This window comes from Diadema antillarum, unplaced genomic scaffold (genome assembly GCF_040938485.1).
Source record: "Diadema antillarum isolate AM-2024a unplaced genomic scaffold, OU_Dant_1.0 scf00000206, whole genome shotgun sequence".
NCBI classification, from domain to species: Eukaryota; Metazoa; Echinodermata; class Echinoidea; order Diadematoida; family Diadematidae; genus Diadema; species Diadema antillarum.
In genome coordinates, this window is record NW_027271095.1 from 689,813 (window position 1) to 704,801 (window position 14,989).

Below are 14,989 nucleotides of genomic sequence, written 5' to 3' on the forward strand. Positions count from 1 at the left end.
ATATCATTTGACGCATGCATGCTATTTGCGTTTACATTGATATTCTCCTGAGATTTTCCTCTCTCTTCTCTCGTTTATGCCAAATTCAACACTGACAAACTGGTCCCAACTTAAAAACAAAACAAAACAAAACAAAACACCCCGTTTTTTGCGCAATATTTGCCTGTGTTGCGAGAAAATTGTAGTTTCCCTTCCTCTGCATGATCCACGTCAGGGAATCTCGATTGACGTCAAACCGAGTTGAGTAACGAGAGCGACGATTGGTCAAAGGCCGCTAATCCTGATTTGAACCAATCAGAATGGTCCACATATCAAGCCTGCTGGAAGGCCAGCGTATGTAACGTGTAGTTCGTACTTACGCGTTGAGTGATGAATGCCATAGCGAGCTTCACCTGGCCTCATCCATACCCAACACACACGCGTCTCTGCGTTGCATCTACGGACGGTACGACGGGAACTCTGCGTTCACATTGCATACTACGCACCCCCGATATGGTGCCAATTTACGAACTGCACACGATCTCAACAACATAATCGTGAGTATGTAATCGATACCTGAGAATATCGAGTATAGTGTTGTAGTAACGTACATTTTGCGATACGTCCCCTTCCATCCCCCCCCCCCAATCGAACAAAGTTTGCGAATAACGATATATCGTAAATGTGTAACTTCTTACTATCGTAGATTTAACCATCTTGGTGGGAGAGGCGCTGTGAACCACCTAGGGTCACTTTATAGGACTTACATTCCTAGTGAGCAGCAGTAGCTTTTGCATGCTGATAAATTTCAGTCTCCGAATACTTGTTGGGCATTCATAACATTGATTTTAACGTGTTCTCTCTCAAGCGCTCTGTCTGTGCCGTGCCTGTGCCAGAGATTGGTGAAGCCATTGATCCTGAGCAGCGCTGGACGCATGCGAAGCTAGCTCTCTGTACTGTGACCACTGACTTTGCACAACAGCCTCAGCATTGCACCCACCCCGTGCATCAGCAGCACTTTGGTTTCATTCATACAGGCCCGTGACAAGTCACCTACCGGCAGATCTTTCGGGGGCTAGATCTGCACGTGCACAACGCGATTGGAACGAATCAATCGCAGTACCTGGTTGGCAGCAGACCCTGTGTCTGTGAACTGGTGGGTTGCCATTTGATAAAGCACTGGGAAACCTTTCGTTCTTGTGGCTTGTTCCTGGGCCTGGGACGACGGTACAAACTGGGCTCTAACGTTAACGTTACTGTCATAACGGAGAAGTGTAACGTTACAGTTAAATAGCCACTTCTACATCTCTCAATGCAATGGAGCTTCTAGAACTGCCCCACACTCGCACTCCGGATGAAGTTCGTCAATACTACGACGTGAAGGAGTCGGTAGGCTTGGCACCTCATGTGGTAAAACAGCGACTTGCTAAATTTGGTCCTAATGGTGAGTTGGTGTTGCAAAGAGCCTGTTAGATATCTAGAAACTGTAACAGTTGAGTTAGACCTCTAACAGTTAGCTATGGAGAGGGACAGTCTACACGTCTACTTACTAACTTTTAGCGTTATAGACCTACTTGGTACTTCTAGAACCTATGCCACTTAAAATGATCAAGATTAATCACGTGTTAATGACTGAGTAGGCCTACGTGAGTATGACAATGACAATGTGATTTAGGGAGAGGTCTAACGTTAAGTATTTAATAGGCCTAGTAGAATTTAGTCTAACTGTAAAATTTAAGTGTAACATCAACAGAAAGATCTAACGTTAAGAGTTTCCCGGTTTGCATCATTTCTCTACTAAGTTAGACCTCTTATGGGGTTGAAAAGTTACAACATCAAAACACTTTTGAGACTGGAAAATCTTACACCCTCTGGCCTTTCTTGACTCTGAAAAAGTCAGAAGAAATGATATGATCACGGATTGTAAAAGTTCATTAGAGCTAGAAGTCCTATACGACTTTGACAAACGCAACTCAACACGCAGCAGGACACCCATATCAGTTCGGGAAACCCACTCACAAGGGGGGCCCCTCCTTATAAGTAACCCGTCCCCCTTATAAGTAACCCCGTCCCCCTTATAAGTAACCCCCGGGGCACCCCTTATAAGGAGTCTCCACGCTTTTTTGCAATGCAACGCGAAAATGAAAGGACTGCGGCAATTCGCTTGATTATGTCCATAAAGCTTCACAAGTTTCCTAGTTACTCACGAAATTTGAGCAAAATCGGTTTGAGGCATCATATCTAAAATCATGGATTTAAATGCGATGTCAAACGACCCATGCGAATGCTGAAATGCGAGCGATTACTGGCGTGAGTGTCGCCAGGCGCGGCGGCGCGGCAATGCTTGAGTGCAGACGTGGCGACTGAGCTCTGAGTACTTATAAGGAGGGGCCCCCCTTGTGAGTGGGTTTCCCGAACTGATATCAACTCATAAAGATTCACGTAATGAGTGACCATTCGATGTGCTGTCAGCGCGCCCCCCTTTGTGGCAGAGTACACATTAAGCAAATAATCATCGACTGTGAGGGCGATGGTTACAATCTAACATCGCGGAGATGATCCATGAGGTGGCTACCAGGCCAAGCTGAAGGCGAGGGCTGATACATAGACACCTCAGATCACTGAGGCAATGTGATGATTGTTAGATTGTATCCATTGCCCGAGACATAGATATTAGGAGATGATTATTTGCTTTAGGTCTATATCCCACATCGATTAACAAACTTGAGATTTGATCAAAATTTATTTCATCAACCACATATATATAGGTAGGGTGTCTGATCGCGCACCGAGTTGTGTCGCCCTAAATCTCTCCCCATAGGTTTTGCGTGGCGCTGCGTGTATTATGAATGGCGAGCGCGCGCATCAAAAAGTGGTCACGGTTTTCCGCTAAAAAATCACCTTTCCAGCAATTTCTTAGGTTGATCCCAATCAACAATCTCGACAAGTTAGGTATCATCTGAAAGGGCAGAGTTTGCTCCATACTACCCTCAGTCAGCATTTCAAAATACGAAGTATTTCTGGGGAAAATCGGCAAAAGAAACATAAACTTAGCTGTTATTCCGAGACGGATTCGTTATTTGCAATGCTGACTGAGTGTTAAGAGGTTTCGGCTATCCGGAATCCATTGGTACGGTTAGTTTTTTGCTAGCTCCACGGGATCATATTATAAAAGTGTGCTGAAAGTACCCATATCACTCACTCCCTAGCTCAGCGAACGGAGGAGGCGTGGCTTGCATATTCATCACTTCAGCGCGACAACGCGTAAAGCGGACTGATGCATATGCATTTGACGCGAAACAAGCCACAATGACGCTTCCAGCGCGAAGATTAGGTCCGCACGTGCTTCGCGTAATGCATACAGAGCCGGCCCGCCCGATACGTGTGAAGTACTTGACATGCATATAGCACACGTAGCACTCAAAAGCGTAAGGTAACGGAGGTTAAATAGTCGCAAAATAAAACATTGAAAAATGAAAGAAAATAATAAATTAATTAATTATTAAAGCATTTCACATTATTATGAATACTTGCTCATTCCTCATGACTGCACTTAGCCGATCAACAATAAACTAGCTTGCCAAGAATTACGTTTTCGAAGTCTTGTTTTCTCAAGTCTTCGTTTCCGCCTGGGATCCCGTATTTTTTTTTTAATCAAATGTCAAATTTTGATATTTGTCAAAATAATATTTTTACAAAGTAGATAATTTAATGCATATCTTATATTTGTCATTTTGCTCTCCCTTATCGGCATACTCGTGACTTTGCGCACACAAGGGTTGTTTTTATTTTGTTTTATGCTATTTTTGAAAGCATTTATAATATGCTAATGCGAACGTTTTTCAACCGCAACTAATGACTAATTGAAAGAAAAAAAATCAGGGTATTTGTTTTGATTAACGTTTGTAATCTGTGTAATCTTATTCCTTCAAGAGAGAATCTGTCCACAATTGTTTCTTGCGCAAATGTGTCGCTCAATCGCATGAACAGCTCAATGCAGACAAATTTCCGTTGCATTTGCTTTCTTAGTGTGTCGGGAAATCGGAAACCTGATAAAATACGTAAAAAAAAAAACTTACCTCTCCACTTCTGTTACATCGAAGTCAAGTTTCACGGTTCCAAACGATGGTTACTGTCTGTTCGAAATATACATTTTACTGCTTCCAGCGGAAGAATGACTGTCGCATATTCTAGAAAGTCGGAGGCATCACGTTTTCATGACACACGTGGACGGAATTGCGATATCATGTAGCACTGATCAAAAGATAAACAATTAATGACAAAACACAATAAATCCCCACAAACACATACACACACACACACACACACACACACACAAACTCACGTCAACTGAGAAATACGCATAAAGGAACGATTCTCCGTTTAGATCCGTTCATAATCATCTGCTTCGAACACGTCGCGACGTAAAACAAAAGACAACAAATCAACCTAAAGACGCAATAATTATTTCTTTCATAACTGTTCCGTTTTTTGTTTTTTGTTTTTTGCTTTTATTCTGATTAATTTCCAGTATTAATCATATTTGATATCCTCTTCTTCTCATTTTTAGACACTCGTTTGTCCGGCGATAACGGTAGTCGATAACAGCGTTACGTTTCCGTAAATGTAGATTCCATATCTCACAAATTATACCCAAGAGCAAACGAAAATCGAACGTCATACTCGATCAGCAACAATGCGATGATGGACATATTACTGTTCTCACATTATTTCTTTCCAAAAATTTATCACTGTACAATATTTTGCAACAAGAGTACACCAATTAATGTGTGTGATAGGGCCTATACGAGGATGTGAATATTTCATTATCTGTTTCTCGTCAAAATTATGAAGAATTGATCGTTTTGCCTGTATTTCTAAGTTTTATAAATCTCAACGAGTGACATACAAACACAGGGATGAGATAACAAGGAAGCCTTAGCATTTTGAATTTTACATCCATTCAACATTTAATACGGAGACAAGTTATTCATAGCGTGAAACTTCACAGCGTGGATGTAATTGGTTGAGTGCTTGAAGCAAATGCAAATTCACAAAAATATGTATAAGCTTAGTTACATGACTGGCTGATTATTCACGTGTATTTCACTAAACATGCATATTGAAACACTCGTTAAAAATGTTGATCATGGAATTAAAAAAAAAAAAATATGTCCGTTTTATAAAAGGCAGTGTATACAACCACACGCGTGTGTCTTTACCATCCAGCCACACGAGTGTGGCTGTAGCCATGGCTAGAGTCGCTGGGATACAGCCACACTCGTGGACGCGTGTGTACATGCCACACACACGGAGAAGCTCCATTGCGTGGCGGGGAACACGCTGTGTGTGGCCACACAACCTTTGTGTTCCCCGCTACGCAATAAAGCCCCCCGTGTGTGCAACATGTACACACACGTCCACACGCGTGTGGTTGTATACACTTCCTTTATAAAAAGGTCTGCGTGTTCCGTTCTGCAGAGATGTGATGAAAACCAAGAGCCTGGAACCTTGATGAAATCAAAAGCATACCTGGAAGAAAAAACAAGACAATGAAGGAGTGAGGAAAGCTACAAATAGGCGATGAAGTTTGGATGAAAAAAAATGGAAAAACAAAATAAGATAAAAACATATCTTGTAATGAATGAAAGGGGGAACACATGTATGAAAAAGCATTACCAGAGCAGTACAGTTTTCACGGGAAAAATAATAGACCACTAGAATCAATAAAATATACTTTTAAACGGAAAGAGGAAAATGTAGAGAAGTGTTTAAAATGACAAAAAAAAAAAAAAAAGCTGCGCAAAGTTCGTGCTTGCGCTTCCAAATTTCAACGCAATAATAGCTAAAATCCTGAGTCGATACTCGTACTGCTGTACAGGTACACGTGTGCGCGTAACGTACACTGAGCAATGTAGAAGCCGGCCACGTGTATGAAAGTGGAATCAAAACGCATATCGGTAAGGTAGACACCGCCGACTCTGAATTCTTGATTTTACAATTTAGGTCAAACTATACTTCAATATCGATCATACTCACTTTACACACCCTTTCCGATCTGATCAGCGCTGATTTCAGGCTCTTCGTAAGTGTTTAATGCCGGCAGTATGCGTTCGACCGGGCGCGATCTGCAGGCCCATCCCTAGGCGGCCCCGGCCCCGGTGATGCAGGCCAGGCCGATGGATGGTTACATGGCGAGATAGCTCAAACAGCTTCCGTGTTTATGTCCAGTATACAGTACACACTGCAGAGCGTAACGTGCGCCATACGTTAGAGTGGGCGGGACTTAACGAGTGCGTATCCAAGCCGGGAATCGCTATGGAAGGTTGCGTATTAATGGCCTCTGTGCGCTCATCAATTGATCGCACGCGAGCCGGGCTGTGCGGGCAAATCTTACGTGCTCGCACTCGCGCTGTGAACCACTTTTTTCACGCGATTCTGGCCAAAATAGTCTAATCTGGCATCAACTTTCGAAGCTTATATCTCGTGATTAAAACATCTGTGAGCCTTGATATTTGGCACATTTTGTATTTAGACATATCTCTTATCAAATATCTAAGCAAAATCTCGGAAAGACATTCAAAGCAATATTGTAAATTACCTTCAGACACCCTAATATAGGGTCTATCTAGATTTTTATTTTACAATCGTGCTGAATGTTTACGACACAGGTGGTTGTACCATAAAACCACGGTCCGTGCCATGGCGGCACTCGATTGAACGAGAGTAGCGTTAGATCTAAAATGATAACAGGCGATACTGATGTATCATATCGATAATTGTGCGATGTGCACGGATGTGTGCCCATGGCCGATAGATGTGAGTGATATCTAATCGCGGGTATATAAAAAGTGCTTACGAAATTGACTATCCCACATACACGTACTATGAGAGTCCCACAGCATGGATGTTGGGAGAAAAACATCTCTCGGTCACGTGTTCCAAATTAAGTAATCCCATTGGTCAAACATACTTAAATGTGGGGTATAAAACCTGGTATGATGTGCCGGTTTGCTCATCAGGACATTGGCACATTTCATAGTCCCACACATGATAATATATATTAGTTCAGCAGGTTATTCACTAAGTTGTAGGAAAGTGGATCTTATCACCGGATGCTTATTTTTTGTGGCTCTGAATTCTGTTCTCAGAGGATGAAATTTTGGCCAAAAATGACACTAGTTATTCACCAGAGGGCAGAGTCTTGAAAATTACAAATTTTTCAAAATCAAAATCATGTTACCAAATTATTTACTCTTGAGTTTTGGAAAAAAGACTTCAAATTGACCCCCTCTACAAAAAGTTATCTTTTAGCTTGAGCGAAAGATCGGTCTGTATCTGTCCGTCGGGGAATGTTCCGCGGAGACTGCGTCTGGCTTCACGGATCCCCTCCGTATACAAGAGCGATAACGTAAAAATATAAAAGACTCCTCCGGACAGACGGATCTTTCTGTCTAGTATGTGACCAATGAACCCCTCGACCACTTACGGAGGACAGCGTTAATGGCAAAATATAAAAGAGTCCTCCGGACAGACCGATCTTTCTGTCTATCTTTTAGCATGGTGTAAAATTGCATTATTTTGGACATGATTTTTGTAATGGAATGATCAACATCTTTCACATCTTCTCCATGCATCAGAATCACATTTCATACCCACAACTCGCTGTACACATTTGTACTGCATGGACGACAAAGATAAAAATCAGCAAATGAGGCTCAAATTACTGTACGTTAAAAGATCTAACATGAACATTTCAAGCAATTTGTGCAATAAATCAACATCCTCTGAATCTTAGGTGCAATGAGAATTTTTTAGCATTTCTACATTTTTGTGTTGCATTTTTGCCGATTTTGGCCCATACAACACTCTGTAAGGCTAGTCTATAAAGTCCCATGCGTATAAATGTCATTATAATGCAGAGATGTGGGCATCCAGAATTAACATGCTCGGTGACTTTAAAAACAGACATGCCCTGTTGGTACAAATGAGCTTTTTCTGCTCATGAGCAAAGTGGAACACCAAGCTGGCTGATTCCTCAAATCATGGAAATGTTCCTTTGAATGAATTTGATGAAATGTTTACATTTCTGACATACAAGTTATATATATATCTTGAGTAAAGCCACAAAGACTCTTTACGAAGGTTTTTTTTTTTTTTTTTTTACTTTGTATTCTTCAAAGCCAAATTCTGGACAAGTTCAAAGTTAATCTGAAAATTTTTACAAATTTTAAAACTAATAAGAAAGTTATGAAATCTAATGATTTGCTAATGATTACACAACAGTTACAAACAGCTGACATTACAGGTACCATGTGCATTAGGAATTGAGACTAGGGCATAATGCATTTATAGAATGGGTAGCGAGAATCCATCAATCTCATTGGTCGAGAGCTATGTGTTGATTTTTACTGCCCGCATGCTGAGTCACAGTGGTAAACATGTTATCGTGCACTTGTAGCAAGAGTATGCATACTTGTAGCAAGAGTATGCATACTTGTAACAAAGGTTCGCGCACTAAGCAAGCGTTCGCGCACTCAGTAAGAGATGCCTATTAGCTAAAACAACCATGCATCAGTTTTTACTGATGCATGGTACTGATGCATGGTTCTGAAGAGAAACCATGCGTCCAGTAAAAACTGAAGCATGGTTTTCGGGCTCTCGTCTATGGCAAGCCAAAAGGAAATGCCAGCAGTAAATTTGTCATCGGGCAACACAATAGAAAAATGGGTTTTTGGCAAGAAAATTACCCATTCTATAAAACAGATGACGCTCATGTCTTTTCGTGCGTCAGTCAGAATATAGTGTACATGCGGTAACTATGGAGTTTAATAGTTACCTTATGCACACAATTCCGACTGACACACTCAGACCTGTGCGTCATTTGTATATTGAACAAAAAATATGGAAATTTGAAGACTTTATGTACAAACTATTTGGCAAGTTCTGAAGTGATGATATCATCAACTCCTTATTTCCATATATCGACTGTTAAAAAACTCTTCTGTTATGTAAACTTTACAATTTTAGAACTTCCCTGATTTTTATCCACTTTGATCAAGTATTTATTGTTGTGCTTTTAAGATTGCACTCAGGAATTCTCTGTTATTTAAAAGAAAAACAAGAAACTTCACACAAATTTTATGTGATTTATCAACATTAAAATGCACCTAACAGTACTAGTAGCCTAACAAACATCATGGTAATCAGAAAACAGTACAGTTAGATAATGAACATATTTATACTGTATTATGTTTACAACATATGATGATGGGTTTTATGGATGAAAGTTCTCCAGTTGAAATCAACTGTAAACGCTGACAATTTTTTTTTTTCCAAAATACATTTTTGGAATATAGAAAGCTTGGTGGGATTTTTTTTTTTTGGTCATGCAGGCTGAAGCACTCTATGTTTGATATATCTTGCTGGGATTTTCATTATTTTTTTCAAAATTTGCAAGGTGACTGATATTCATGAAATGCAAAACTCAAGAAAAGGTTGCCTCCTTAAGGTGGGAAATTCCAAACTGTTTTTCTTCTGAACAAAATTCTGATTGATTAAGAAATCATCCACCCTAAAAATTGTCTTATCAGTCCCAATTTGCAAAACATTGTCTTGAAACAAATACATGTACATGGTGTATACCATATTGTACAGTTCTCTCTTCTTGCTTAAAAAGAATGAAGTCTTGGGCTTAATGTCTTGCTGGGAGGTGGATTGGTATTCTGTATGTGTTTGGTGCGCTAGCCCTCATGCACAGAAGAAGCCATATTACACAAAAAACTTGCTTTTTGTACAGGGTCACAACTTTTTGACTGCCCAATATTCTCTTTTTCTGTTTTGGTACATTTTATATGTCAGCCGATATTACTAAATAGGGTTTTGTTTTTGTGGTTTGTATTTTTTCCCCAACAAACTCTCCATATTCCAGAAATTTAATGGATAATTTGTCTGTAGAACTCTTCACATAGAACCCATAAACACATGTTTATGGTGAATCTATGTAAAGATATTGATTATTTTTAAATACAGTTGTACATACATACTACACTGTACATCCATGTCACAAATGTAATTGAGGTGTGTTACATGGTGTATACTTTTAGATATACATGTATATATTGTTGTCTTCTGCATATCATGGATGTTCAGCTGCTAGTACTGTTTGATGAGTTTTCACAGGCTGTTTTATAGTGTTGTGTTGTCATTCACAACATACAATGCTACTGGTATCAAAAACAATAGTTTCAATGTACATTGTACCTGCTCTCTAAGTTGCAAAGTGAATGATATTCATCACCCTTCAGAGCATTAGTGTTTTTTTTCATTATATCAGGATTTTTGTCTTTCTTTTTTTGGCATGAGTTTATAAATAATATATTTGACATCATTTCAGTTTATATTGTAAAGATATCTTTAAAAAAATGTTTGATAATGATTGCCTTTTGATGAGAATCAGATAAAATGATGAGTGTTTTGTATTTTTTTAAAAGATTTTTCCTTGTAAAATTTGTTCACATTTTTTCTGATTTTCAGCCAAGACAACATGGTTCTGTAGCAATTATACCAAAGATATAAGGCCTGCATGTACTCAATAGAACAAGATCAGATCCTGTGTATTCTGTGTTGATTTTTTTTTTTCATTACCATATTTTGTTGTGTGTTGAAATTCATTTCAGCACGCATTTTGTGCCTTCCATTATATTTGTGCTTATCGCAAGGCCTACAGTGGCTCAGTGATCTACTTCTACTGTAGCTTATTGGCCTTGATCTGAAATAATTGTGATCAGCATTTATAATTTACATGAGGATGTTTACAACCAGTGACCAAATACCTTGCAAGAAATTCAGTCTTGGTCAAGTAAACAATTTAGGATTACCTTACTTCATTAGTAAACCGCATAATTCAATGTGATTCAAAAGCTGTGAACATTTAACATTTCTTCTTGCTTTAAACATGACCATGCTTGCTATTATCAGGCCTGAGCTATTGCATTGCCTTGGTCATGTAGTGCAACAGAAAGCAACACATTTTGGATTTCAATGTCTTTGATCTGCTCTTAATTGTTTACTACTGTTTTTGATTGACTGAAGTTAGTATCTGTAAGTCAAATCTATTTACCCAAGTTTGAATGAATGTTGCCCTTGTCATAAAATGACTCATTACCACCAATAACAACATAAAAAGAAGCAATGAGGAAAAGATGTACATTTTTAAAAAAGTATATGTGATGAGATTTCTTTGTCTTTTCTCTCCCACATGAAAGAACTACCTGCTGAAGAGGGTGAGTTTACAAAATTGTAACTTATTTAAATGCTATTTCACAATATCTAACGTAATGTTTTCTTCTGATGAAACTCGAGACATATTCTTCTTGTGTTTTTTGTTTTTATGTTTTTTAATCTTTGAAAATTTTTTATCTATACTTCCAGCATTGAAATGTGTATCAGTTGAATCTATGCTTGACTAAATGCTGGTAGCTAGACTGTAAAAAAACATGTTATTTATAAGATTTTTTTGTCTTTTTTTCTTTTAATGCAACAAATCCAATTTTGATTGCAATATGTACAACCAAAGCTTTAGATATATTTCATGGCATTTCTGATTTCGGAACAAGCAATTACAAATTATGCTTGTAGATTAAGCAGAGAATATTGTGAAAAGTGATCAATTATCATCCCATCTTATCTTGAGTGTAATTATAAAATAAATTTGATCGGAACTGATAGGCCTTTAGGATGTTTTTCAAATGTAGCTGCCATTGTGCAAATGTATTTAATGTGCTTGTCTTAACACTGCTCTTGTCAACAGGCAAGCCTCTATGGCAGCTGGTCTTGGAACAATTTGATGATCTTCTTGTAAAAATCCTGCTTTTGGCAGCTGTGATCTCATTTGTAAGTACATGTATTATTCTTTCTAATGTAAAATGTCATGCTTTGTCATTTCTCCTGATACACCTTCACATCTCCTTCACCATGTTTTTAATATTCCATTTTTTTCCACTTGTAAAGTTACACTCTATGTTAATTCTAAGTAAAGGAATATTATTGAAAGGACAGGTACGGTATGCTGTACATGTACATTGCAGATGCATCAGGTAACTAAAACCATGGAAAAAGTCAAGCCAACAACACCTTTATCATTTCGTAAAATTTTTATTATTATTTTTTTTTCAATTACCTGGATTATACCTCGCCTTTGGATGGGATCATGAAGTGGTCAAATATCTCTTTCCAGAGACTCCAACCCAAAGCACCTTCTGATCTGGAGATTCTCCCGCCTGAAACCCCTAGCAAACGGGAGACTCCAACTTGATGTGTGCGAAGCGCGAAGTTCCAGGGTTCTAGATGCTCTCTTGTGCTATATCTAAGGCTTATTTTTTCAACATACGATAGAAATAAGTAAGAAATCCCTTCCAACGGGAGACAAAGAGCCAGGGCGGGAGAAATTAAATCTCAAACGGGAGAACGGGAGATTTTGCAAAAATGGGTTTTCGGCGGGAGATCTCCCGTCGAAAACGGGAGAGTTGGAGTCTCTGTCTTTCCCCTTCATTTGAGACAGTGGTCAATGTGATGGTATGCCATTGTATGATTTAGGTAATAATAAAGAGACTGCTGCTCAGGGGATGCATTTTTACTGTAGAGAGCTTTTCTAGGGAGAGCATGTGTGTGCCTCAAATTCCAGTGCATGTGGGACACATGGCCTGCTCCATTAGTTGCTCAGATCTATAACCCCAGTCCTGCAGTCATCACAGATTCACTCATCGTGTGCAAACAGCCCTGGTCGCTCAGAGCAAAGGGTCCAACAAGCATCTACGTCACGCATGCATGATTACCATGCAATTTTGCACACCAGCGTCATGTTAATTACCATGTGCCTTCCATTTAATTGACTCCTCTCCAAGATTAAACCTTGGCATTATTAGATTTAACAGTTCTTGCTCTCTGCTTCAGTCGCTGTTGCTCCCTCTCTCTTTCTTTGTTGCTCTGAAAGTCTGAAGCATGGGGGCTTGATGTCTTGCGGGGAGGTTAATTTGGTGTCTACACAGGCCCTCATAAGTTCCCAATTGTCTGTTGTTTCTGTACCTTCTGGAGTACATGTACTTTGTTACAGCCACACAGGACATAATATCATTATTGCATCTCTTGTTGCTAGTGGATGTATTGTTTGAAGACTGTTCTATGAGTACCTCGGGGCAATCATGCAGTATTTGCATCCAGGCCTCTATTCATACAGTCAGTATTGCTGGAATTAAACAGAGAAGATGAAGAAGAAGGAGAAGAAGAAGAAGAAGAAGAAGAAGAAGAAGAAGAAGAAGAAGAAGAAGAAAAAGAAGGTTACAATTGAAATGCTTGGCAACATACAATGCACCATTACAGATAGGATAGATGATTCAACTATAATGTTTCTTTTCAAATCTCAATGTATTGTAAAAATCTGTTAAATACTATGATTATAAATGCTTACCATAGTGGTGTTTTTTTCTATAAGTGCTTGTGAAAATGCTTCTGATGATAATGACAATAATTGTACTAGTATATTTGTGATGCAGGTTAGCTTGAAGTGATACAAATGTACATAATTGATCATGACCATTCAATTATATTCTTTCAAATTATGCTCTGATCATCAAATACCATATACATTGTACTTTACCACATTTCTGTGATTAGGTGCTGTAGCTTTCTACTCTCATTTGGTTATAGTCATCGTTAGTACTGTAAAATGAGGAATGTTCTCTTGCATTTAATTTCGCGAATTTTGCGAGAGTCGAGTTTTGCAAAATTAAAATGCACGCTAAAGATCTTGTCTACACTATATGCATTGAATGTTAGAGGCATCTCACAAAAATTTCATGCTGCGAATAAGGCTGTCGGCTCCCATTCGCGAACATTTCATGCCGCAAAAATATCGTGTTTTACAGTATTTTATAAGGGAACATATTTCATTTGAGCCCTGAGTTGTCCACAGATTTAAGGAATTCAACCAATTCCATCTATCTTTCTCCAGTATTGGATAAGCAGTCAAATTCAGAGTTGTCAATTGTAATAAGGTAAAGATGATGATTTCTTGATGGGCCAAAGTAATAATTGTGCAGTGCTGTGAGTTTTGAATATGACACCATGATCCCCAGTGGACCCTGGTATTAGAAACAAACGCAAGGGTAGGACTAAACAACGTAGGCTACCACCTCTCATGTACTTTCCATTATGAATTACTTTTTTGAACACATGATGTAATCAGTATGTGATAACTGTTTTCATTTCATCTGTTCCTACTGGCGTTTTTCAAGTATTGTTTCACAAAAGAGTATCGAACATGAAACTTCGTTTGCGAAGCATGCGTCAGGAGTGTATGAATAACAGAAATCATTATCATCTTTGCCGGTATTATACTTTCAGACAGCTTGATTGATTTTCCTCTGTGTAAGGACAGTAAGGACAGTATTTCTTTTCTTGTCCCATTCCATACAACATTGTCTTTGCTGAGTGTCATTTTACTTTCATATCTGATTTTTGCCATTGTCTTACTGTTCACATGAATGGAAGAAATTGAATGGCTGCTGCCATGTCAGCAGCAGTATGAGGGATAAAGGTTCTCTTGCTGGAGCATGATGCAGTGTATGGCCCCAGCTGAAAATGGTAGGCCGAGGTCCTCAAGAATGTGAAGTATGCAGTCGGTGCATACCTCCAGTGTCAGGAACCCAAGAGTGCTGGGGTTACATGTGCATGCATGGAGTGTGTTAAAGGGAGAAGGTAAAACAGTAGTATGGCACATAATGTATACATGATGGCCTGTAACTGTTATATATGTGTTCTAAATTGCCTAATTCTAAACATGTATATTGAATTCCAATGTAAAACATTTATTTGCTCTGTTTAAATGAAATTTGGTGATGTTTTTCTACAAAATTTAAATAGTGGCCAGGTTTCATTATCAGTACTAAGTATAGTTTTAAAACCATATTGCCATGAAGTGGTTTGACCTTAAAAGGAATTGGGGTAGTTT

General features: G+C 38.9%; 1 protein-coding gene across 1 annotated transcript in view; it reads left to right on the forward strand.

The window, feature by feature from the left end:
• The first annotated feature begins 382 nt into the window (after positions 1–382).
• The window catches only part of LOC139724078 (sarcoplasmic/endoplasmic reticulum calcium ATPase 1-like), a 63,149-nt gene continuing 48,542 nt past the window's right edge, over positions 383–14,989 (forward strand). The window contains exons 1-4 of the mRNA XM_071635281.1: positions 383–536; positions 848–1,423; positions 11,247–11,264; positions 11,792–11,874. Of these exons, the coding sequence (XP_071491382.1) occupies positions 1,297–1,423; positions 11,247–11,264; positions 11,792–11,874 (228 nt within the window). The 5' untranslated portion in view covers positions 383–536; positions 848–1,296. The remainder of the gene's footprint in view (positions 537–847; positions 1,424–11,246; positions 11,265–11,791; positions 11,875–14,989) is intronic.